The sequence below is a fragment of the Terrapene carolina genome, unplaced genomic scaffold, assembly GCF_002925995.2.
Source record: "Terrapene carolina triunguis isolate 2854851 unplaced genomic scaffold, T_m_triunguis-2.0 Scaffold69, whole genome shotgun sequence".
Classification (NCBI taxonomy): Eukaryota; Metazoa; Chordata; order Testudines; family Emydidae; genus Terrapene; species Terrapene triunguis.
Genome location: NW_020664420.1, coordinates 38,986,872 through 39,014,322, shown reverse-complemented (window position 1 = coordinate 39,014,322; position 27,451 = coordinate 38,986,872). Strand labels below are relative to the sequence as shown.

Genomic DNA, 27,451 nt, shown 5'->3' with positions numbered 1-27,451 from the left:
TATATTTTACACAATAAGTGTGAAGGGTGATCAGTCTAGCAACTCCACAAAGTTGCACACGTAGCATTTTCTATTTCTGCTTCCCTTGTTAAATATAGCATTCAACTTTAATGTAGTACTCTTCATATTGTTAAATGTTTATCAATAAAAGACACAGGCCCAGAGAAGGTTTCTAGATTATTTTCTTGAACATTGGTTCACTTTAGCATTTCCTGTCTCTTGTATGCTTTATTTCTAAGTTATAACATTGCTGGGTTACTTATTTATTTGTTTGTTTATTTATACTAAGTGCAGTTTCCAGATAAAAATTACTGATCCTGATTCTCCTCTTTAGTACACCAGTGTAACTGAGAAGTAAATCGGTTGAAGTCAGTGGAGTTACACTGTGCCAGCAGAGAACTAGGTTCCCTGTCTCTTGCCAGGTGGATTTGAGTGTCCTTAAGCAGGAAAAACATTATCAGGGCCTGATTCTCATTTACACTAAGGCCCTTTTGCATTGATTTGACAGTTTAAAGGGATCATAAAGTAGGTGGGAGTTACCTTTTCCATTCACTGTAGGGCCCTTTTACACTACCACAGCAGTATAAAGAGAGACTTAATGTAAATGAGAATTGGGCCCTGAGTTGTTGTTTTATAAAACTGAGTTTTGGATATAACAGCGTATAGGGTTTCAGAAGGATAATCAAACACTCAGATATTCCCCTTCTTGCAGCTATGTAATATAGATGAATTTATTCATTACAAGCATGTCTCAAAACCTAGTAAGCCAACATATTACCCCAGCTTCCCTCTCCCTAGAGTGCTATTGCATACCATGCTGCCACAATATGATCTTCATTATGGTTATTTCCTTGTTTTTAAAAATAATGTATGTTGGATTATTATTTTTACTGTAATTACTGTAATTTCATCAGCTGTTATCTTGATATGGCATGTAATTGTGAGGAGAGCAACAGAGTATGTGAATTTTTATGAAGACATAATTATGATGTATATTGGTGTAGAATATACAGATCCAATTATGTGCAATCATACCGAATAATCAAAAACAAGTGAACTGTGGCATGTGTGTGCAGTATTTCATTTGGAAAATTCAGTGTAGTGGCTGCTTTATTGTTTAAAAAGGCAAAAGTAGTCTGGGTTGTAGCATATCCACCTACCCAAACCATTTGAATTATTGGAATCCTAATTTTTAAAAAATGCGTAGCTTCAGAAATACGGATTTTTTTTTTCATCCATTTTTGGATGAAAGTTAATTCTCTTAGTTTGGGATGTGTATTCTAAGTTTCAATCTGATGTTATAAAACCCTGACAGAAGACTTTTTAAATACTCTTCAATCTGATTTCTATATTCATTTGAAATCCTTTTCTGCTTCTGACTTCCAGTGGTTTCCCTGAAAGGAAAAGCCATAATGTTCTCAGCAATCATTACTGTACAAGGCAAATAATATAAATTAGGCTTACACATGACATGTCTATCTTTGATTTACAACTAGGTAGAATACTATTCAGATCCCACCTTTGGACATGAGGTGTGGTGACTTAGAAACATTGGTACCTCCTCTTCCTTAAATTCATGTATTTATCTTTTAATTGGATTTACCTGCCCTCTGAAGCAAATACCACCCCTGTGACTGCAGAGGCTCCTTTAACAGCAATACCAGCATAGTTCCTCTGTGAAGGGGAGGGTAGCATTCCAGTGGATGTGAGCTCTGCAGGGGCCCCATAGGCACAAATAAATAAAGGTGGGCTGGGGATGAGACTGGAGGATCCATTGTTCCACGACTCCTCTTTTCTCTCTCCCTAGGAGGAGGCAGCATGTAATGGTCCTAGGGACTCCTGCTGCTTCAGGGGTTTCCCCACATCCCCCTTGTGGAGTTACCTAGCATGCAGATCAGTAGTCAAACTTTTTGCTATATAAGACCCTATTCCAGCAACACACACAAGCACACGTGTAACTTTAAGTATAGAGGGACTACTCACATGCTTAAAGTAACACGTAGTTTTCTGGATATAGGCCTTTGTCTCATGTGAATTGTATCACATATAAAATGTTAAAGAACTTGAATAAAATTTTGAAAATCATTCTATTTCAATATGATATCATAGTACATAATATTTTTCTATTTCTCCTTAGTCATTTTTCATATCTGAGACAACTTGCAAGAAAACAGTAGATTTTCTCTCTAAAGCCTTGTTGACAAAACAGTGGAGGTGTACACACTGAAATGCCCCTCCTGCCGATGTAACTCCCCTGCTATGCCGACATAATAAAAACACCACCATGAGAGGAATAGAGCTTATGTCAGTGTAGTTAGGGCAACAGTGTCTGTGTAGGCACTGTGTTCTTTACATTGGCTGTTGGCTGTCATTCTTGTCAATTTCACGGCTCCAGCCATGAAATTGACAAGAAAGCTGGCTCTCTGGCTGCTGCCTGGTCTCTGCTCTCACCCAGGCTCTCAGCTTGGGCTGCCACCCTGGCTCCCTGCTGGGACTGGGAGCCCTGCTGCCCCCAGGGTCCTGACTCCCTGCTTCCTGCCAGGAGCAGCCAATTGGACTCCAGGCACAGATCTTCGTGCCAGAGGAGAGAAGCCCTGAGCGGCTTTCCTCCTGTTCCTGGTAGGGAGCGCGGAGATGAAAAGCTCCATGACACTGCCCCCTCCACCCACTCCCAGCTGGGAGCAGGAAGGCAAGAAGCCCCGGGTGGCTGCTGGGCCCCTAGTGCAGAGCTGCATGGAGCTGAGAGCCCTGGCTCTCGGCCCCAACACTGCCCCTCTTCAGTCAGTGGAAGCACTCCTGGTGAGGGGACACGCCACTGACAAATGGAGGGTAGTGTGGACATCAGCCACCGCAGTAATTAATGTTACGTAGGGTGACCAGATGTCCCGCTTTTAAAGGGAGAGTCCTGTATTTAAGCCCTCCTGAAGGTGTCCCACCTTTTTCTTAAAAATGGGCAGATTGACCGGTATTTTCTGTCCCCCTCCCACCCATCAGTAGTGTTGGCCAGATCTCCGTTCGCCAGCTGCCCGCCCACCAGCGGTGAGTGGGGGGGGGGGAGGGCGGCTCCAGTGGCCGACAATGGGGGGTGGGTGTGCAAGACTGGTGGCGGGGCAAAGGTGCAGCATGAGGCCGGCTCTCGGCTCTCACCCCCCCCGGCACTGGCTGCGTGCTGTGGTGGCTGGTGAGTGTGGGCAGGTGCCAGGCGGTGGCAGATTATGTGTCACCTCTGCTGCCCACCCATCTGCCTTTTATGTGCTTCCCCTCTCGCTGTCCTCTCCCTGCTTTGCCCCTTGGCCCGCGCCCTGCTGTTCCTCCATATCCCCTACGGCAGGTCGCGTCCCACTCCCAGTGCTGTGTGGAGAACCAGCTCCTGGCGGGAGCGCTCAGCTCACCAACAGCCTGGCTGGCAGGCTCCTTCCTTCCCCACTGCCTCTGGCTGGGCTGGCGCCCTGGGAAAGCCCAAGGCCCTCCGGCCTGGGACACTGGCCTGGAGGAGCTGAGCCCTGCATGTGCCAAAGCCCAGCACAACGCTGGCATCGGGGAGCCTCTCCTCTCCTCAGCTAAGCTCTGGAGTGGTGGGGAGGAAGCAATTTCCAGCCTGTTCACGCCCTGAATCTGCAGGCTCCACAGCAGCCCCTTTCACCCACCCACCCCCGCTCTGGGTCTGTCCTGGGGGCCCAGCCAGGCATGGAGGGCAGAGAGCACTGGGCAGGGAGAGTTAGGTCCGTCGGTCACCTCCCCAATGTAAGGGCTTGTCTTCACTACCCGCCTGGATCAGCGGGTAGAAATCGATCTCTCGGGGATCGAATTATCACGTCTCGTCGGGACGCGACAATCAATCCCTGAATCGATGCGCATACTCCACCAGCCCAGGTAGGAGTAAGCGCCGTCGACGGGGGAGTCACGGCGGTCGATTTGCCACCGTCCTCACAGCGGGGTAAGTCAGCTCCGATACGTCGAATTCAGCTACGCTATTTGCGTAGCTGAATTTGCGTATCTTAAATCGACCCCCCCCACCCAATGTAGACCTAGCCTAAGAGAGGTGTATGGGAGTGTGTGTGTGATCTCTCCGTGTGTGTGTGTGTGAGAGAGAGAGAGAGAGGGTAGGGGTGCGTGTGTCACCCATCCCCGTGTGAACCCTAAAGCCTTAAAGCTAAGAAGGTAAATAAAAAGAATCCAACTACGCAGTATTTCTTTTTAACAGGGGCTCTGTCAACTTGATGTTAATTTGAATGTTTGTACTGCATAGTTTTGATTGATTATCGTTGAACTCGCTTGAATATGGGTAATTATACCAGGCATCCCATATTCAGGGGAATATGGTCACCATACCAATAAGTCTTTTGAGGGAGACTTTCAAAGCTAAATAACTTTAATGACAGCAGTGGCCTTGGCCCAATAGACCTACTTAGGAGGAACAATATGAGTCTAAAATTAGGCTATAGTTTTCCATCATAAATATTACATTCTTATTTTTTTAAGTGCTCAATTTTTCTGCTGGTGACTGCTTTGATTTGCATAAAACATTTGAAGGGTACTCTGACCTTTGATTGATTTGAGGAACATTCAAAATGTGTAAAATTAATGTAGACTGAGGGAATAAAAAGAAATATAGAGAACTGTGGTGACTTTTGGTAATATTTATGAAGAAAGTTCTAACATTTCTTTTAGTTTCATTAAAACATATTGATTTTTAAGGTTAGATGCACATTATATGACTTCAGTTTTTTCTGTTATTAAAATTACTGTGTCCTGTCTTTCATAATGCATTTTATAATTCTGCCTATGCCCCAGAACATTGCCAATCTAAAAATGGATTTCTGAACTACACTTTTAAGGATAAATATTTAGTACAACACATTACTTTAAGGATGGATTTTAAAAAGGAATCAGCATTGGTTCAGATCTACTCCCACGGAGCTCAGTTGCAAAACTGTCATTGACTTTAGTGCGAGGAGCAGAGTTAAGCCGATACTGAGCACTTTTGAAAATTCCACCTTAAATGTAAAATACTCTTTATTTTTAAAAGGCCAATTAGTAAAACATTTTTAGGGGGGGGAGTTTAAACCTATTATTAATGTAAATGGTTTAATGAATCAAATTGTTTTCAACAAAAACAGTAGTTAGCTTGGTTTTAAACATTCCTATGCACTGTTTGTACCCCAAGCACTGCATGCTGAGGCATGAGAACCACTGCATGAACTACTTGTTTATGCAAACAGCAAAAATGGGAAAAAATAATTGAATGTATTAGAGATAAGGAAGGGAATTTGATTTAAAAAAAAACCAACCAAACATTGGCTTTTAATCTGACCAGTTCAGTTTTTAATTTATATCAGTTTGAGTACTTTTTCAGTCATATATTTCTTAAAGCAAAACTTCTTCAAAATAACTTTCTTTAGCCCCTTCCCATTTATAGTATATGCTAATTTTAACTGGAGGGAGGCACACTTTAAAATCAACTTAACATAAGACCCTGTGGAACTCCTTGCCTGAGGAGGTTGTGAAGGCTAGGACTATAACATGGTTTAAAAGAGAACTAGATAAATTCATGGAGGTTAAGTCCATTAATGGCTATTAGCCAGGATGGGTAAGGAATGGTGTCCCTAGCCTCTGTTTGTCAGAGGGTGGAGATGGATGGCAGGAGAGAGATCACTTGATCATTATCTGTTAGGTTCATTCCCTCTGGGGTACTGGCCACTGTCGGTAGACAGGATAATGGGCTGGATGGACCTTTGGTCTGACCCAGTATGGCCATTCTTATGTACTAAATCACTTAGCTGCTTTGGAAATACCACCCAACGTGACTAAAGGCATTAACCACAGAATGTTTCATGGCCTATGTGCAATTAGCTAATGTTCTCAGTCCATTTCCTTAGTTCAGGTGTCAACATCATTACAGTTTAAAACTGGCACTAAGGATTGAGGGCATGATTTAACATCTGTTGAAGTCAGTGGAAGTCTTTCCATTGATTTCAACATACTTTGGAACAATCTTTGAATCTTTATGAAGACTGGACTACCCTTTCATCACTAGATGTGGCTCCTCCGGATCAAAGTTGAAGCACATTGATGGGCTAATATGGGGAAGCTTGCACAGCTGATATTTGTAAATAGACTTATGTGTCCATAACTGTTCATCTGTTCGCTTTTCACAAGCGTAAATTAACTTCTTAAAAAATGACATTGTGGTGCGATGTTCATCCCTAACATTTTTTTCATAAATTGGAAACACGCAATGTTTATTTTAAAGCACTAGTATAGAGATTTTTTTCTTTCAGACTGAAAATTAATGTTGGATGAGACACCAACAGACAATAAATTCCATAGTGCAAATGTGTAGGGAAACAGGGATTTTCTTAAGAGCATTTTCTCAATAACATTCAAAGAAAATGTATGTATACCATCTTTGGAGCCCTTTGTTATAGTTGTGGAAATGCAGCCACTGAAAGCTGTAGCTCCCAAACAATTATTAACATGGTACTATACCAGTGTGAAGGAGCATCTAAGAGGGAACAAAATATAAATAAGAATATTCTCTTTTTATATTTTGCAGATATCTTGTTGAAGCTGAACATGTTCTCGCATCTCCACTATTGACGTCTAGCGCAGAATAGATATTCCAGACAGAATCAATTGATCCATTTGCAGTAGGACCATCGTACATTAATACAAGATGGAAGACACATACAAAGACAGGACTTCATTAGTGAAAGGGGCTAAGGACATTGCCAAGGAGGTGAAGAGACAAACGGTAAAGAAGGTGAATAAAACGGTAGACAAAGTTCAGGATGGGTATACACAGAGATCCTACAAACAATTCAAGGATGAAGAAGATGATGAAGACTACTATACACAAGGAGGAAATTATGATGGAGAAGCCAATGATGATGAAGGGTCAAGTGAAGCAACTGAAGGGCATGATGAAGATGATGAGATTTACGAGGGGGAATATCAGGGAATCCCAAACATAGGGCAAGGCAAGGATGGCATAGTGGCCCTGCAGCAGCCCATCCATGATGAATATAAGGACCGTCATGAACTGGAAACAGAAAGGAAAGCTGATGAGGAGGAGCTAGCGCAGCAGTATGAGCTGATTATACAAGAGTGTGGACATGGCCGTTTTCAGTGGGCCCTCTTCTTTGTTCTTGGAATGGCACTAATGGCTGATGGAGTAGAGGTTTTTGTGGTTGGATTTGTGTTGCCCAGTGCTGAGACAGACATGTGCATACCCAATTCTGGATCAGGATGGCTAGGTGAGTAAAATCTATATATTTCTACTGTATGACAAATTACATTTGTAGTCTGTCTACTTATTATTTTGCCAACACTAATGCTTGTTAAGAAAAATATTTTTTTCTTCTATTAAATGTGACTTTGCAAGTCACTAAATGTATTAGATGGCTGAAATGCACTTAATGAAAACAGTATTTTTTTTTATTTTTTTTTGTTTTTTATGGTCAGTCAACAAAAGTAGCTACACAAATACTGTTGAGATAGTCCTGGGTGTTTTCTTTTTCTCTGTAGTCTAAGGGCTTGTCTTCAGGATTTTCTGCATGGCAAGCGGGGTATAAATCTACAGTCCACTAGCTTGCCACACAGTAACTGGCTATGTGGACCTTTCGTCAGCACAATAGAAGTTCTGTAATGCGCTTTGACCTACTGTTGTTTGAAATTTTGCTTTCAATTACAGCAATAGACATCCAGAAGAACTATATTAAAAATATGATCTGATGAGTGAAGCTATTCTGGATTTACCATGGCGTAAATGAGTAGACTGTGACCCTACAGTATTAAAATGATTTGTTTCTTTTATCTTTATAGCGCATGGTTTTGTTGGAACTCTCTCATTTTCACGTTAGCTCAGTTTTGCTACTGTTTTAATTCTTGTCCTTTTGTTCCTGACTGTTTTGGAACTATCTGAATTTCCTAAATGTTCAGCATGTAAAAATTAGACTGTCCTACAAAATGTAAGTAATGACAGAAGCTGTCTTACTAAGGTATTTAGCCTATTTCAGATGGAATTCTCAACATTGACGCCAATAGTTTACTCGCTAGGTTTTAATACAGTGAATCAGATTCTGTTCTCATTTACACCCGTGCACCCTGACTGGCTTCTTTAGGGATGCAGGGGTATAACTGAGGGCAGAATTTGCACCAATAAGCATCCTTTAAGACAGTCTTTGCTTTTATATTAGTTGAAGGCTCATATACTTTGTTGCTAGAGACAAAAGACATTAGTTATTTGTGTGGTGCAAAGATTAGTCTTTCTTTAAAATTAATGAAGACATCTAATTGATGACCGAGATAGATGGCTGAATTCATACAACAGAGCAAGCTACCTGGCTTCTTCCATAGCAGCTAATTCCAGCTGATACTTCTCCACCAGAGAGGTCATGCTGCCTATATCGTCTCCTCCTGGGGCTCTAGTTCACATCTTGGCAGGAGGTGCTGCCATGACGGGAAGGTCCACTTTTATTACAGCCTCAGTCATCGTTCCCTTCTCCCAAACACTAATACAACCCTGCCATTCCCTCTGGGTTCCCACATTTTGAGCATGTTGCCCAGCAGCCAATTCTGGCTTTATTTCTTCCCTCCACTCAATCACAGTAGAGGTTGCTGTGACCATCATCACCCCCACGTGTTTCCCTGACCACCGGTAGCTGGGGCTAATGTATTTCTGTAACATACAGACTGTCTCCCCTCTTGACTGCCCATCTCTTCGTCTCTCTCTCTTGGTCTTCAGGGATTTTCTCTTCCCACCGACCTCATTATGGAAGGACATACCTTTTACTGTGTCCTGTCTCTCCGCTCTAAAATGTTTGGGTGGACCCTTACTCTGGGACCTTACCCTCCCATGCTTCTATTTTTTCTTATACGTCCCCCCACAGTATGCATACTGCTCCCTCCGGCACTCAAATCTTCTGTGCCCTGTTCTGCCACATCAGAAACACGCACAGAGATTACTCTCATGTAGGAGGCAGTGGTCTCCCTGCCAGCACTGCTGGGTCCCAAACCCCACCATCTGTACCTTCCACTGCATGTCCCACTCTGCCTTCTGCAGCTGCCACTGTTCCTGCAGAAGAACTGCCTATGTCCATTGCAGTTGTTCAGACATCAGATGAACAGCTTCCTCCAATTGCTGCACTGTTGCCACGTCCTTCCTTAATAGTAGATGACTCTGTCAAATCCTGCCAACTATGCCAGTTGTAGTGGACTGGCCACCTCTTGTGTGACCCTGCATGGCCTAGGGTCATGCTACAGGCAGCCTGCCTCAGTTCCCCCTCCTGGACTGTTCAAGAAACATAGACTCTTTTTTGTTCATTCCCATCCCTTCTTGAGTTGTGCACTATTAACTTTATTTTGAATGTTTGTTCATTTTTCAAGTCCAGCCAAAAGTTCACACAAACAAAAGCTTCTCTTTCTCCTCCCAGGACTTCCTGCCTGGGGCCTTTCCTGCTTTGGCAGGCCACTTTCTGGCCCTACCTGGCTGAAGTTTGAGCCCTAACTGTCAGAACTCTTTGCTAGAGCCTGCTCACCCTTAGCAGTCTCTAATCCCTGAGCGTTGCCTTCTTCTGCTGCTCTTCATAGGGCAATCATCCTGATCTCTGCCAGGTGTGGCTCATTCTGTACTCAAGGTTGGCTACACTGTTACAGTGGCATTAAAATGATTTCTGGCAAATCTTATCTAAGATTCATTACAGAAATGTGTATGAATTTATTCCTCAGAAATTATGTAAATAGAAACCTTGCTTCTAAAGTTAAGAAAACAGAACACACTTAATACTTAGATAGTTATATAGTAGTCTCATGCCTCAAATATGGAAATTACAATAAATGTTCTTGTATCTTTTTGTAGTAACAATATTAGATTCTGTGTTATATAATATTTATTTGGTAATACCTCTTTAAAAGATTAACACACACAAGCAAGGAAAATCAGAATTAAGCCTGCCATTGCAGCCTTACCTTCCCCTAATATGTACCAATGACACTGTGACCCCTTGGGTCATCATAGCTATAGGGCCCACAAAAACATAGTGATATTACCTGCCCCCTAGCAAAATGCAAGTGCTGTCGATTGCAATACTACAATACAAGTGGTGAACATTATATTTATATCCATTATATACACAGCCTGCATAGATGGAATAACTATATCCCCAGTGATATGTAGTATTCTTCAATATCATGAGACTCTGTGGCAGAAGCATTTTAATGGCATCATAACTGGGCCTTCACAGACATGCATTTCCATTATTTTGCTGTTATAAATTCACGTCATGATCACATCCTAACTGGGTCTTTTTAGACAGATCTTAAAATTGTTTTACTATTATAATTTCATAACTTAATGGGATTGTTAATGTTGTTAGGATTCTAAAGTTATGGCACCAGGGCTAAAAGTTGATGCAATTATTAGGAAGGAGATCTAAGAAATCCAACATATTCGTTAGACTCTAATTTCTGTAGAAATGTTTTCAATGATTTTCTTTCCATTGCCCAGTAGGTAGAAACTTATGTTTCTTGGAATTGCACTCAGTGCGGCAGCAGATACACTCAAGCTGATGTACTAAAAATATTTTCCCTTGAGGCAAAGCCTTCTCCTGGGAGTTCAAAAAGACAAGAAAAATACAATGTTTTCTACTGACACTAAGGATAAAAAGATATCAATCTGTTTCCCACTGAATGCTTCCTGACTACTTTAGCAAAATCACAATGGAATTGCCTTCCTTGTAGATTCAAACAGAGCATCTTAGCCTCAGTTTATCAGATCACTCAAAGGGAGAAAGTGTACTAGCCTGCCTTATGGGCAGTGTTGTTGTGATTTTGCTAAATTCAAGCTGGTGGACTGAGACCAACATAGTGAGGGGCAGAGAGAAGGAGGGGCCATGATATCACCTCAAGATGATGTATAAAGCCCAAGTATCACACACAATATCATGTAGTCAGTCTATGTGAGATCTCATGCTTTTCATTGTAAGGGGGAGAATAGAAAGAGATGACTCATGAAGGAGGAAACCATTGTTTAGTTACACATACTGTGATTCATTGATTATAATTTATTATCGGAGGAGCTGATGGCAACCATTTATGTTTATGGTGCCTAAAACTTTTTGTTATAAAAGATTCTTATGACCTTTTTAGAGAAGCTCTCACACCTTCAGTGTTTGCAGCAGTTCTTCGTAATTTGGCAGGGAGAAAGCCTTTGGACTAGAGAAGTGCCTTCTCTTTGTTCCAGGAAATTCCATTCATGTTTAGCTGTTATAAACTGTTGACAATTGCCATTTCCAAGCGCATGCTTCCTTTGTCAGCAAAAATGTTGGTAGCTTGCCAAAATAATAATTGAACATGAACATTCTAAAGAAATGGGCCCATGCTGACACTGCCACCTCCACAGCCACAGACACTGCACTGAAAATCCTGAAAACAGACAACTTGCTGCTGTCAGAAGAACTGTAGTGTGGAGTGGAAGAGGCGAGAGCCAGGTCATGCTCCCCTTAGCCCCATCAAGTGGCACTACATGGGACAGGAGTCCACAATCTCCTTCAGCAGGGAAAAGAGGGAGCCAGTCTGAGCTCCCCCTGACCAAATGCTGGATCCAGTACCTGGTGCTAGCAGTCCATTTTCCCCTGCTAGGGTACACCTTTCTCTTGCTACAAGCTAATGTCTGTAGCTCAAGCTAAGTTGCAGTGCTGAAGGCCTAGAATTCAAAACTTACTCATGTACATAATAGAATTAGTGTTTACCTTTTTCCTTAAAAGCCCTATAAACTACTTACAAAAAACCCCTATATTAAAAGAGTGTTACATAGATTGCAAAGTCAAGCACATGAATGTTAGAAAATGCAAGAATTTATGTTGCCCATCTGACCTTAACATGGCCCCCTTGTGCCTATGAATTATGATAGTCTTTAATTATACACTATTTTTTCCACAGGGTCTATCTCCCCGCCGTCTCATTCAATGTCTAGGTAGTTCTTCAATATTTTTTTTATCCTCATCACTCAGTGTGTGGCCACTTCCTTATTTACTGCACAGCATCCAAAGCAAATAATACAGAATTATTAATTTCTCATGGGTGTCCATCAGGCTAGTATCTAAGCACCTCACAAATGCTAATGAATTTATGTCTACATCTGCCCAGTGAGAAAGGAGGTTTTGGGAGGGGTGTTTTTTTTTTTTTTTTTTTTTTTTTTTTTTTTTACTGATGAGGCCATTCAGTGGATCAGGCAGAGCTAAGATTAACACTAAATATCTCCTGACTCCCAACACTGTGCTCATTTCCCCCATACCATGCTGTCTTACTGCCAGAGGAACTGACCATCTACCACTATTAATAACTGAATTGAAATGTATGCTCATCACTTAAATCAAGCCCCACGTGTATCAAGTTGGACAGCAAAAATATGAGGAACACAAAACTAGTGGCCATCTGCCAAAATATTGGTTAAGTGGGTAGCTCAGTAACACACAGAAAGGCCACGTCAGAGGCAGGGATAGATTAAGTTCTCCTGTGTGGTATTCATCTATCTTACCACAAATGCATCATATCTCTTCATGTGGTGCCCTGCCTCTTTCACTATACACCTTCAGATTTTTAGACAAATGAGACTGAATCCTAGAAACAGCCTCCTTCACTCCACAGCCGTGATTCTTCCCAAGAGCAGGTTCATCCTATGCACTGACTGAAGCAGGATTCCTGTGGAAAAAATAGCATGTGATCATGTAATTAAAGACTGTATCATAATGCATATACACAAAGGGACAGTTTAAGGCTGCATGGACAATCTAAATTCTGGCATTTTCTTATTTTTGAATGTTTGACTTTGCAAACTTAATGTTTTTAATGTCATTTTTGTATGTATATTAATGTAGATGCAGATGTATTTTCAATGGATCACATTCACAGCTCAGTGGTAAGTCAGTGCCTTTAATGGGAGTTGTGTCCCTTTTACGCTAGGGATGAATTGATCCTAATATTTTAGGGTATAAGATACTGTGAAAATGTATTTGTTATTCAGTTATATAGTGCTGTTTATGTACCCTGCCGTGCATAAAGTGTAAATGTGCCAAATAAAATGAGTCTTTGCCCCAAAGAGATTAGAGGAACAATTCCATACAATACAAAGCAATATATGGGACAACAAACACATGGTTTGAAGTAGAGCTTCATGGAACAGGTATGTTTTCAGGACATTTGGTTTTTTTAAAGGAGGAGAATACCAGATTTCAGGCATTTCAAAGTCTCCGGGGCAGAGTGAAAAAGCGCATAAAGTTGGAAGTGAGTAAAAGAAGCAAAAGTGAGTGGTGAAAAGACAAGTTAGGGTGGAGGGAAGAGAATGGTAGGGGATATATCACAGGTGGGAGTAAGTGTTATGCAGAGCCTTGAAGTCAGGATCAGTAGCTTAGCATTGATGTGGAAGAAAAGGAGAAACCAGAAAAGGGACAGAGTGGTAGGAAGGGAATAACCTTGATACCTTCTTTTGGGATAGGCTGGAAATCTTTCCATACCAGCCTTACTTTCAAGTTAGTCTTTTTTTTTTTTAAGAAAAAATATTTTGTAAAATATTAAAAAAAAAATCTTATAGTTCCAGCTATTCTATAATAGTAAGAAGTTTTCAGTGTTAGTCAGTTCCATACTCTTATATTGCTAGAATTGGAAAGTTTTAAAAAAACAACAACCTCAAATTGTAATATACGTATATAAAATGGCTGAGTTTACTAGTTTACTAGTTTAGATAAAATAATTGACCTGATCATTCACCCATAGGAGAGCCTGTTTTTGCAGTTCTGCACCCCTAAGAGGCTTGGATAAGTATCCAGAAGTTTATTTGCTTAATTAAATGAGATATCCAAACCCTCTAGGAAGCCATTGCTGATGACTTATTCATGGACAAGGCAGATCTCATAGTTGATTGTCCACAAGAAAATATGACTGGCCCAATTTTTCTGTAGCCAAAAGGAGTGTGTGTGCATTTTTTTAAGTTGAATCTGTTTTGGAGGCTGGTCTTGTGGTTAAGGAACAAGAGTGAGACTTACGAGATCTGCGATCTGTTCCTAGTTCTGCCACAGACTACTTGTATGGCCTTGCATAAGTCTCTTCATCACTGTGTGCTCTGTTTCCTTATTGGTAAAATGGGGATAATATTTCCCTGCCTCACGTGGGTGCTGGGAGTGTAAACCCATTAATATCTGTGAGGTGCACAGATACATCAATGATGAGCACTACAGAAATCTCTCAACGAAATTACAAGCTATAGTAGTAATCACACTAGAACGTGAAAATCCGAGGCATATGGACTGACTGGTACATCTGATCTGAAATAAAAACATGAACGCTGGCCTGTCACCTCAGTTTCTTTGTAAATGGCACAGAATAATAGCAGCACTTCTTATTGCCTGTGGGCAGATCCATTCAATAGCATGTACCCTGAAACAGGTGTCGGACCAGTTGTCATGTTTAGTTTCTGGTAGGATATGCTGCTCAGTGAATTCACAAGAGTTTGGTCAGCAGCTCATCCAATAAGCAATAAATAGTTCCATTTTGCTTGACCAGCTTTGGTTTTTGTTTGTCCAAGGCTGCTGTCTGACAACTAGGATTTTTCCTAACTTGCCTCTGAACTTTTTTACAACTGCCTAATATATTTTCCTCTCTTTTTTTTCTCCTGGAGATATTTTTTTTTCTTCCTTGATGGTCTGAAGCATCATTGCTGTTATCACCAGTATCAGCATAAATCTAAGAATACGGTTTGTTTAGTTGTGTCCCTTTTACTGGCTGGATTGCAGCAGCACATCAAAAAACATTAAGGGCTAGATTATCCCTGGCCCTTGTGAGGGTGAGCAGCAGAAGAGGGCTCAAGGAGCTTTCTTCGCATAAGGGGACCCTCACAAGGACTAAGGGCAAATCATAGTCTCTGTGCTCAGAATAACAGTAGAGATTGAAGAAGAAAAAGATCTGGTGACGTTCCAGAAGGGTATTCTCCACCCCATTAGAATTTGTAAGGTAGCTCATTGCGTGTTACTTTCCACTACAGTAACTGACTTATTTATATAAAAGCACACTTGCACGTGTGAGAAATGATAAAACATTTCCTTGCTTTTTAATTTTCTATTTTTTAATCTTTGAAAGAGGCAACAATGTGTGGGGGAAATGGGTCTGCACTATGGCAGTGTCTTCAAGGCTTTTGATGACAGCGGATCACCAGAGAGAAATGATTTATTTTTTCTTTGCATGACAGATATCTAACTGAATTCCGTAGAGACTGAAAAAGTCACCAAAAATGTCTTCACTGACAGTAATTTATGGAAATAAAACAAACAGCCCCAAAATGCTGTAGAAAGATATTATGCATCTCTGAGGATTCAGAGGTTCAAATTGCACTATAGGCCTGCATCCAAAACCAATTTTCCAAGCATAATAAGTTTAGCTTCTCTTTGCTCTATTGCCCAATTGTTGTTTTCACTGTGTTGAAAGGTTAATGCTATTCAGAATGAATCCTGGTGTTGTTTAAAGGTTAATTACACTTCAGCTGATGTAGTAGTAGAATTTCTGATTTTTTCTAAGGAACACAAAGTTATGGTTAAATGTTTTCTTTCAATCTGTAATCACAGAGAATACTTTATATTTAAAGAATAAGGTGAAGAGTTATATAAGTGTAAATGATGTAGGGTTGACTAAGTCACAGCATCCTTCTCTGTCTCTGAGCGGGTGTCTCATTATTTATATTTGTCTACATGTATTTTGTTCCCACATCCACAGTTGCAAACTACTAGCCTGCTTTGCAAGGTGTTGAAACATGTGACCTGTCTTTTGCAGGTTCTGTTTAATTCTTACTGTTACCTGGTGAGATGAAGTGTGGTCTGTTGAAAGATTTTTCTGTGAGCATCTTAGATTTCTTTGCAGCATTTGCTGTGATCAAAAATCTAAGATAAAATACCATTCAGCTGCTTATGGAAGGGCTTTTTTCTTCTTTTTGTTTTTAAAGTATTCTGAGTTATTTAATGAGGGTGACATGCTATAACCAACATGATCAGTTATTTTCATTGACTTCTGTTACTATGATTTTTAATTTTCTAGTTCTGTACTAGAATTCAGAATTGTAAAGTGGAGAACTCTCTCACTCAACTTGTGCCAAGCTTCTATCATCCTTGGATGACTTGTAGGCATCCTAATGATTCATATATGAGGGTAAATGCAACCATAAGGAGATAATAGTGCTGGAATTGGGAAGGTGAACATCCAAGGAGAGTTTACTTGAGTCATCAAGATGTTTACTGAAACCTCACAAATTCAGTATCAGATATTACCTTGACTTAATGTCTTCCCCAAAGCTCATCAGAATGTACTTGAATTAAACAGGGTATTCTCAAGAGTGAGGTTTAAAGTGTGTGATAAGGTTCTAAACAGATCTTGGAGGTCAGAGACACTCTGACTCCATTTTGCGACCAACAGGACAAGATGTCGGAGACTTTCCTTAGATTAGGATTTAAAGATGTGATGTTAGTCCATGTTAGCTAGCTCAATATAACTAATACCTTCAGGGGCGGCCCGTCCATATAGGTGAACTAGGCGGTCGCCTAGGGTTCCAAGTTAAATGGGGCACCAAATTCAAGGGGGAAAAAAATCAAATAAAAAAAAAATAATAACAAAGATGTCATTATTTCAATTCCCATGCGCATACGGAGGGAATATGAATTATAATTCATTTCTCTACATTTCTAAGAATTTATTATGTCATATCTTTTATTTATTGCAAAAATAAAGAATATTTTAGCAAAAAAAAATTTCAATTTGCAACGTAAGGTCAAGATGACCCACTCCGCAGTTTTGATAAGCAATAACTCAGCCACAATGAAACACATCCGCCAGCGGCAAGAGCTGCAATGCTAGTGACACCTAACTCGAATATACATCAAGGTCGCATAGCCGGAAATTCATGTAGAGCGGAGATATCCTGAGTTGATACATATCAAACAGTCATTTTAACACACGTCACTGGTAGATGGTTAAGAATCGAGCGAATACTGTGGAAAATTGTGTTTCTTGGTGCCAAAGAATAAAGAATTATAAATCCACAATATGAGTATCTTTAAGCATTCTTAAACCTTAGCATTATTATCAGGCTGTATAATTATGAACTTTTCTTTGTTATAACTGGATCACCTGTAATAAATAAGGTCCATAAAAGAAAAGTAACAGCATTAACGCTTAATAGACTACGAAAGTGATGACGTCACACTCTAAGCAGGTAGCCGTGAGGAAGGGGATTATTTTCCAAACAACTGGTGTCCGGTTATAACGTCGAAAAAGGTCATTTTGTTTCCGTGTAAATGCTATAACTAACTGTTTTAATAGGTAAGTGAGTGTATGTTACCAAACATTGAACCTTTAACCAGTGAAAAGATGTGTTGGGATGGTTGCAATGTGGTTTAAATCGCCAGCCATGTGATGTGTCAGCCATGCTTAACGCTATAATGCTTGCAGTCGGGAGCACAGTACATAACAATATTCAAATGCCCCATGGCAGAAAGAGGAAAAAGAAAACCCTCAGGAGCTGAGTATCGTAAATGAAAGGCTGAGAAGGAAAAGGACCAAGCAAAACAGCAGGGATCCTTCCTGAAATATCTTCTCTTTAATCCAAATAAAGATGGAAGCAGTTCACAGCATCCAGATGAAGGAATTTTACTTGGAGAGGTTAGCTCACATCCACAAAAAAGCAGTTTGGAAACTCAAGATGATGGAAACTTACTTGTAGATGAAGGCAGCTCACAACATCTTCATGGCCCAGATGTGATGACAGTATGTGGCAAATTCTTGTGGAACATGGACCTGAACAAGTTCATGAATTTCCCTTCCCTAAGGATGGAAATAAAAGAAAATTCTCTGCTCAGCATTGCAAGAGGAAACTCATTAATGGGGAGGAAATTCATCAAAACTGGTTACAATATTCAGTGTCGAAGGACTCTGTGTTTTGCTTTTGCTGCAGGTTGTTTAAAAATCAAGCAATTGTACATCACTTACTGAAAATGGTTCAAAGGACTGGAAAAACATATCTTCAATTCTCTCTTCACATGAAAGAAGTACAGAACATTTGGAATATTTTCAAAATTGGAAAGAACTTGAATTATGATTGAGAAAAGGAAAAACTATCGATGAAGAAAATTTACGTGTGATCAAGGAAAAAAGAATATTGGCAACAAATATTAGAGCATCTGATTACTTTAGTGAGAGTTCTTGGTGGGCAAAATTTAGCATTCTGCGGCCATGGTAGAAATAAAAAATTATACACTCCAGGTAATGGAAACTTTTTAAAATTTGTTGAATACCTAGCTTTGTTTGATCCAGTCACGAAGGAGCATCTACGTAAAATAACTGATCATGAAACACAGGTTCATTACTTAGGAATAAATACGCAGAATGAACTGATTCAAATCCTAGCAAATGCCATTAAAAAAATTGTAAAAGCTGCCCATTCTGCAAAATACTTTTCAATAATACTGGACAGTACACCAGATGTGAGTCATGTTGAACCAATGATGATTGTCATTCGTTTTGTGGCTATGGAAAAGTCTGCAGATGAAGATAATGTTGAAGTGCTCATAAAGGAACATTTTTTGGGTTTCGTACCACTGAAGGAGACACCTGGAGCATTTATGATTGAAACTATTCTACAAGAGCTTGAAACAATGTCATTATCTGTTGAAAACTTACTTGGCCAAGGCTATGATAATGGGAGTAATATGAAGGGTAAAGACAATGAGTGTGCAAAGGAGAATGATGGAAATCAATCCTAGGGCCTTTTTTGTTCCTTGCAGTGCGCATTCTCTGAATTTCGTTGTAATGATGCTGCTAGATGCTGTTTGGAGGCAAGCAGTTTCTTTGACCTGGTGCAACGTGTTTATGTGTTTTTCTCAGGCTCAACACACCGTTGGGAGATTCTGACTCACCATGTGAATTCTCTAACTGTGAAACCACTTAGTCAGACAAGATGGAAGAGTTGCATTGATGCTTTGAAGCCTCTTCGCTATGAACTTGGAAACATTTATGATGCCCTAATTGAAATTTCTGATGATACTACCTTTACTGGATCATCTGGCAATATGGCCCATTCAGATGCAGAAGCTCTTGCCAATGGCCTTTCCAAGTTCAAATTTGTGACTTCACTCATTTTTGGTATAATATCCTTTTAGAGATTAACCTCACTAGTAAGCAGCTTCAGGAAAAGAACTTGAACATACATTCTGCTATTCAAAAACTGCAGCAAACTAAAAATATTCTGGAGGAATTCAAAAGTGATGAAGGGTTCGAAAGAACACTGGTAGATTCTCTTGAGATTGCTGAAGAAATAGACTTTCCGACAGAATTTGAACCAGAGCCAGTTCGCATTCGGTAAAAGAAACAGCAGTTTTCGTATGAAGGATGAGACACACCCATTCAAAACCCCAAACAAAGGTTCAAAGTGAATTTCTACTTCGCAGTCCTCGATACTGCTATTCACTCGGTTGACGAAAGATTTCAACAGATGCAGCAGCTAGAGTCAGTATTTGGCTTTCAATATGATATCCACCGCTTGCAAAAGAAAACAGCAAAACAGATAAGAGAATTTTGTATAAAACTGGAGTCGGCATTGACTCATGAAAATTCAAAAGACATTGATGCTACAGATTTGTGTAGTTAGCTTCAGGCTTTTTCAAGATGACTTAAGAAACATTCCACTCCTGAAGAAGTACTGAAGTATGTTTGTGAAAATAAACTCAGTTTTCCAAACATTTTTATAGCTCTACACATTCTTTTAACTTTGCCAGTTTCCGTAACTAGTGGGGAACGTAGCTTCTCAAAGTTAAAATTGATAAAAACATATCTGCGTTCAACGATGGTGCAAGAGAGACTTGTTGGACTTGCCACAATGTCAATAGAGCATGAAATAGCTGGAAAACTGGATCTAAAAGAACTAGTGACCGAATTTTCAAAACTTAAAGCAAGAAAAGTCATGTTTTAAGAGCACAGAGTGTTTTTTATTCGGAGTGTTTTGTAAATACAGGTTAAAGTTCATTGAAGAGTTTTCTTATTTCTTTCTATATTGGATGTGGTGGTAATGGCAGTTAAAGCAGGATAGCATAATGGATGATTTTGGATTTGTAATAATAAAAATTATAATTAACATTTTAATGCATTTTTATTTGAAATCAGACTGAAATATCATCTAGCCGTCACGTACAAATCTATTCTGAAAATTTCGTGTCTCTATTTTATCTGATCTCAGAAACATTGGTTGGACAGACGGATGGACAGACAAACCGAATAATTAAGCCTCTGTTTAAAAAAAATGCTTAAAAAACATTAAAAGGAAAAAAGGGGCAAAATGTTTCCCAGTTTACCAAAAACCTCAGCCTAGATCCCCCCCTTGGGGTTTGGGGGCGCCGATTGCATGGTTTGCCTGGGGCACCAGTTGCTGGCAGCTAGTCTAGGGCCACCCTTGAATACCTTCTAAAACTCTAGTCAGGACAAGTTGTACTTTAGCAGATGTTAAACATGGTCTAACATAATTCTAGTCTAGAGAAATCCTGGCTTCATTGTGAAAGGATAGGCTGCCCAGGGGACAAAGTGGCAGGTCAGAAGTGGCTACGATCTCTGCTAAAATAACAGATAATTAGGTTTATTGAGAATCTTCTGCACTTTTTCTATAATTTAAGCAAGTGTTAGCATCCCAGCCCTTAGTTATTTAACAATCTAACCTAATTTTATTTTCTGTGTTTACTGAATAAAATAAAATTTTCTTTGGTTATTTAAGGAAACAATTGTCTGTGACCTTTAGAAGAGTTCATTATTTATTACTTATGTACAGTCATAGATATGCATGGTGCTTTGCAGAGGAAAAATAAAATAAGCTAAGAACATCAAGGGGAGACAACTACATAGGATTGTGATGGGGAAAGACAACATAAAAATCAGGTCAGTTCAGCTCTTACTGCATACATCTTGATGGTTTGCAGTTTCTTAGTTACTTGTCTTCATTTCAAAGGGTATTGACTTTGAACTCACTGGCCTGACAGAAAAAGGCTGACTTAATGAAGATCTACCACATAAAATTGTGCTGCCAGCAGCAGGGACACAGCCCAAGAGAGTTAGACCAATTCAACCTTTGACAGTTGCATTAGGTCTAATTAATACAAAGATGCTGCTAATGAGGTCACACAGTTTTTCTTGCTCCCATCACTAGTAATATTAAATTTAATCCAGCTGAAAAAGTTGCTTTGCTTTGCTGCCATTCAGATTTCACTGTTAACGTTATGGTGCGTATTTAAGATTAGTTACAAAAAAAGGGGGGGGGGGGTTGGTTTTGCTACAAACATGTCAGCCACCAGGAAAACATTCCTTGTACAGTCTATCAGCAAAGGAGGCCTGAATGTGACTATATTTGTGGCAAGCATTATTACTTTTAATATTTTATAGTGTACAGAAATGCTTCTCAGCATTCTAGGCCCCAGTCCCATAAAGCTACTCCATGTGATTGAACCTCACCATCCACCCCGAGCTGCAGTGAACTCAGTGGGGCTACATACAGGCTCATTAGTTTGCCTATGTGGACTGAGGCTTACTGCCAAGTCCCAGGAGCAGCGCCAGGGTTTTTGCCGCCCTAGGAGGCAGCGCTCCTCCTCTGAGCATTCAGGGGGCCTGGGGTCTTTGGCGGCGGGGGGCCTTCCCCCCCATGTCTTCGGGGCACTTCGGCAGCGGGGCCCGGAGCGAGTGAAGGACCCGCCGCCGAATTTCCACCGAAGATCCAGAGTGGAAGGACCCCCCCCGCCACCGAATTTCCGCCGAGGGCGGCAAAATACTGCCGCCCAAATCCTGCTGCCCTAGGTGACCGCCTAGGGTCGCCTAGTGGAAGCGCCGGCCCTGCCAAGTCCATATTGATTTATCCATCTAACGTCCTGATCCTGCACTCAGACTTAACACTGAGCCCCCGTGCAGTCCCACTGGCTTCTCTGAGGCTCTGTCTGGATGCAGCAAAGTGCCAGTAAAAAGAACAGGAGTACTTGTGGCACCTTAGAGACTAACAAATTTATTAGAGCATAAGCTTTCGTGGGCTACAACCCACTTCTTCGGATGCATATAGAGTGAAACATTGAGGAGATATATATACACACATACAGAGAGCATGAACAGGTGGGAGTTGTCTTACCAACTCTGAGAGGCCAATTAAGTAAGAGAAAAAAAACTTTTGAAGTGATAATCAAGATAGCCCAGTACAGACAGTTTGATAAGAAGCAAGTGCCAGTGTGCAGTGAATTGAAGGACTGGGATCTCAAGGTATTTAGGTATCTAAAGATGCAGATAGGCCCCTGGTGGGATTTTCAAAGGTGCCTAGTCACCTAACTCCTATTGAAATCAGTGGGATTATCTTGTACTTAATCAATTTAGCCCCTGCATTTCAATTTATTTCCAGAAACAGGCTTCATGGGTGCAGTGGAAGGAGGCTAAACTAAATTTCTCTTGATCTGGTGGATCAGTTAGGAAGATCTTGAACAAAATCTCATTTCAAATTTTCCTTTGATTTTTTTTCAGTATGTTCGATGCCACACGTGTTTTCTAGTAATTAAGTAATTTTTGGTTCTTGAAACTTGAAATTTCTTGAGCCACATTGAACAGATTTTTTTTAAAGAGACTTGGGCCTGGTCTACACTAACCCCCCCACTTCGGACTAAAGTACGCAAATTCAGCTACGTTAATAACGTAGCTGAATTCGAAGTACCTTAGTCCGAAGTTACCGCGGTCCAGATGCGGCAGGAAGGCTCCCCTGTCGATGCTGCGTACTCCGCTCGCTGAGCTGGAGTACCAGCGTCGACGGCGAGCACTTCCGGGATCGATCCGGGGCACTTCCGGGATCGATCCGGGATCGATTTATCGCGTCTTAACCAGATGCGATAAATCGAACTCAGAACATCGATTGCTTACATCCGGACCCGGATGTAAGTGTAGACGTACCCTAATTTAGTATGGAAGCTAAACATTGTATCTTTGTTGATTGCTGGCTACGTCACATCATTTTTTTTTTTTATTTTTTTTTTTACCAGTTTTAAAGAAATGTGATTGTAAGTCTGAGCAGAGATATTTTTAAACTAAGTTTACTGATTTGGATTTTTTTTTTTTTAAATCCACAGGAACTTGTTCTACTAACCTTACACTGAATAGTACCATACTCCGTGAGTAGCTTCACTGAAACCAATCAGTCAGAAACAGGCCCAGAATTTAAAATCCAAAGTAGTTTCTGCTAGTTTGAACTTTTGTTTTCATTTTAAGAGTGCAGTTTGGGAACCGATAATGTAGTCTAATTGTTTTTTAATTAAAAAAAAAAGCGGGAAGTGTAAATTGCCCAGATATTAGTATTTAATAATTACCTACTGAAAGTGAGCATGTGGTTGTCTCCCAATTCAATTTCAGTGATATTTACTTTGGACCGCACACATCGTCCACATGTCATTGTACAACTGACTGGAACACCTGAGTAAATATTCAGCATTTCTTTTTAAATAGGTCTGAATAGTAACTGATATTCACATAACCGTTCCTGTGTAGCAGATGACAAGACTTCTTTCTGCTAATAAAACTAGTGTTTGGCACACCCACTTTTTTTTTTTAATACCTCATACGCCGTTATATAGAAGTGTGAGGTTTGTTATGTATAGCGATGTATAGATACTGGATTGCAAATACCTGAGAACTGGCTTTGACAACTGTGATTTGGTAACATTTTACAAACACTTGCATCTGCTTTGCACTGATATAACTGGCTACACAAGGTGCAAGGCAATGGGGAATCACACCCAATTTGTACTTTTACTGTTAGACCCTGCTGGTGACAACTGTGTTCAGAGAGCGTTGTAGCTGCAGAAGCACTGTTTTGCTCCCAACATGGATAGAATCTTAGTTCTCTCTGTCACTACGGTGTATATGATAATTCTGCATTGGAATAATATTAAAACTCTCATTTTTTTTCTGATGGCTGAAATTTGGTTCTTAGTGTGAATGATAGTTTTCCCTGAGGTAAGCATAGTTCTTGAAAAGATTGGTATATAGGAGTGGTTTTAAAAATCATTATATTCTCTGGAAATGTGTCTAGGTTAAGAATGGGTAGTGAAATTGTGGCAACCCTTAGGATGTGAGGAATCTCATTGAAATAACAGTGGGAATTCATTGTGCTTGTGCTTAATGGTAGTAATAATTCTTGAGGTGGTAATAGAAATTTCTAGAAATATAATTCTATTCCCTGAAATATGCCATGGATATTCCCAAGCAAGATGAAAATTTGCTACAAGTAGAATTAATACTCTGTTTCTTCAGATGAAGGTGCTAAAAATACAAACACTATCATGTGCATTGTTTATCTTTGACACAGCTCACTTGCTTTCCAGTTTCACAGTTAGAACATTCTTCCTGCAATGTATGCTCAGTTTGGCCATCAACCTTAATGATGTGAGAATTCTGCCTGGGAGGAAAAAATTAAGATAGATCCTCAGCTGGTGTAAATCAACCTTTTGTCATTGAAATCAATGGACAAGGGGTTTTTTGTAAAGTGGTTCTTGTCTGCTATGAACTGGACTGAGACTAAATATATGTCACACAGAACAGTGGACCTGACACAAGGTAGTGATTATGATCAGATTTGAACCAGTAATGAAGTGCGGAATATCCAATTCTCTGAGCCACAGATGCTCAACATGAATATCCACCTTCTCTGTGTGGTGAAATGAGAATGGGGACCCAGAACTATGGGTAGGCGGTGTTCCAAAGCTCCTTTCTGTTGTAATTTGGAATCATACTATGGGAAAAGTTGAGAACTATTTGAAAACCATTGATATGAGCCATGCAGTTTCCCCTATTTCAGATTTTCTAATCTGTAGCTTTATCATTGACTTCTACAAATGGAAAACTGTTAGCATGTGTCATTCATTCTTCACATCTATCAGGTTAATAACTTGTAATGGTGTCAGCAGAGTGGAGTAAATAGACTAGAACTAGAGAACAAGTACAAAGTGCAGCATATATTTCAGAAGCAGTTCTACGGGAAAAAAGCGCACACCACAAGTAGTGCATGATTGTATTAAACATGTGACAATCACCATATTTTACTTCATTGTTGAGGAGTGCAACATTTGTGTGATAGTCTGAGTATTTTTCCTCTGGCTAATTCCTTTTTTCAGTTTACATGGACATAACTATGTTTGTATACATTGGGACGAGTTCAATATGTGCATGAATACAGCTGTGTGCACCTAAGCTGACATTTGCAAATGTGGGAGCCTCAAGTGAAACACCAAAATCCATATTTAGATCCCTAAATTAAAAATGGCCTGATTTTTTTTTAAGAGGTGGTGAGCACCCTGCTCTCCTATTGAGATCAGTGAGAGCTGTGGGTGCTGAGAACCTCCGAAAATCATTTTTACTTAGGTGACTAAAATTAGGCCTTGAAATTTGGGATTTGGGGCCCTAATGTATGTACACAAATACCTGATGTTCACACCCACATTCAGGTATTTGCATGTTCATGTGGCCAGTTGCAAGTCGACTTGGCAGCATGTTCAGATAACGAATGTGCATGCATACATTATGTATTTGCACATACAAATTAGCTGCATTGCCAACTCTCATGATTTTATTGCGACTCTAGTGATTTTGGGATGTCTTATTTACCTGTCTCATGAAAACATGACGAAAGGCTGCCAACTCATGAATTTTCCCTTATTCTGAATGGCCACCATCTCCTATTGCTGTCGTTTTGGCTGAAGTCAGCAAGGAGTAGGGTGGCCACCTTGGAGGTAAAAATACCTAGGACAGGGATCAGCAGTCTTTGGCACATGGCCTGCCAGGGTAAGCACCCTGGCGGGCCAGGCCGGTTTGTTTACCTGCCACATCCGCAGGTTCGGCTGATTGCTGCTCCCACTGGCCGCAGGTCGCCGCTCCAGGCCAATGGGGGCTGTGGGAAGGGCGGCCAGAACATCCCTCGGCCTGCGCTGCTTCCCGCAGCCCCCATTGGCCAGTGGGAGCCGTGATCGGCCAAACCTGTGGACGCGGCAGTAAACAAACCAGCCCAACCCGCCAGGGTGCTTACCCTGGCAGGCCACATGCCAAGGGTTGCTGATCCCTGTCCTAGGTATTTTGAGAGTTAATCGCATGAGTTAACTGCAATTAATTGACAGCCTTAGTTAAAAGACAATCTAAAAACATGATTTTTGATCTTTTGTGGTTGGCAATACTGAATTAAGTTAATTCAAACACCATAAGGTGTTTCTCCTCCCCACACTTGTGTCTAAAGTAGTTAGAAATTGCTGTGCTCCTTTTTCAGACAGAGTTGGTTATTTTCTGGCTCTATCTATTCCACCACAAATCAGGACTCTACCATTCACATCACATAGAAATTTACAATCTGTACAAGAATGGCGGAAAGAAAGAATCGCCTCCCAAGGGAAAAGCCTGAGGGCTTTGGTGATTTTACACATTTAATTTGGCTTTCTCCTCCACTTTCTTTTAATCTCTGCTGTCTAGGCTCCTCTGGCTGAAGATATCTGACTGTTTAATGCATTAGGTGTCAAATCTAGTTTTTAAACCAAACTGAATATTTTTAACACAACTTTGAACTCTCCCCAAGGTCCATTTTTAGTTAATTTTTCAGTGTAGATAAATCATGGTCTACAACTCCCCACTTATCAAAATGGTGATCTTTATTATCTGATTCTTCTCAGCTCCTGAGCATCACATCTTATATCAAAATTTACGTTTTGAAATGAGAGGACATAAGAACTCCTTTGCAGGAAGTATAAAAGTATACATTAGGAATATTAATGAACTTTATTAAAGGGTGGAATGAACATAAGCCATAAGCTCCAAGTCCACTGTTGAATAAATTCTTCCTTCTGTTCAACCTATGTTTTTTATATGGGGACCTAATGAACCCAGGACTTAAGGACATTTCAAAGCCCTGGGCTATTAATTGTACCTTTGTACCTTCAAGTCAGCCAAGAACTGGTAGCCAATTAAAATACAGTATGTTCCAAAGCTTTTACTTGTTTATTCAAATGACAATATTTAAAAGCAAAGAAAATGCAGTTAAATTTTTTTATCTAACTCTGATAGCATTTTAAGTGGGAGAAAAATCTGCCTCAGAAGTGGGAACAGCTGCCCTGAGTATACTAGGCCTGATTCTTTACCCACTAATACAAGTTTACACTGATGTAACTTCATTGAATTTTAAAGCTGTTGGTAACAGAGTGGAAAATCAAGCCCAGTGGTTTTTTTTACAACTATAAAGTACTTTGATAGCAGAATGCCATTGAAGTTACTTAGCAAAATGCCTAAATAAATAATATGAAACAATACATTTCAGTTTTATAATGCATCATTTGTGCAAACATTTCACAGGCACAGCAATTACAGCGGTCAATAACAAATC

General features: G+C 40.3%; 1 protein-coding gene across 1 annotated transcript in view; it reads left to right on the top strand.

The window, feature by feature from the left end:
- Positions 1–6,676: 6,676 nt before the first annotated feature.
- The window catches only part of SV2C (synaptic vesicle glycoprotein 2C), a 145,922-nt gene continuing 125,147 nt past the window's right edge, over positions 6,677–27,451 (top strand). Inside the window, exon 1 of the mRNA XM_024194092.1 lies at positions 6,677–7,256. Within this exon, the coding sequence (XP_024049860.1) occupies positions 6,677–7,256 (580 nt within the window). The remainder of the gene's footprint in view (positions 7,257–27,451) is intronic.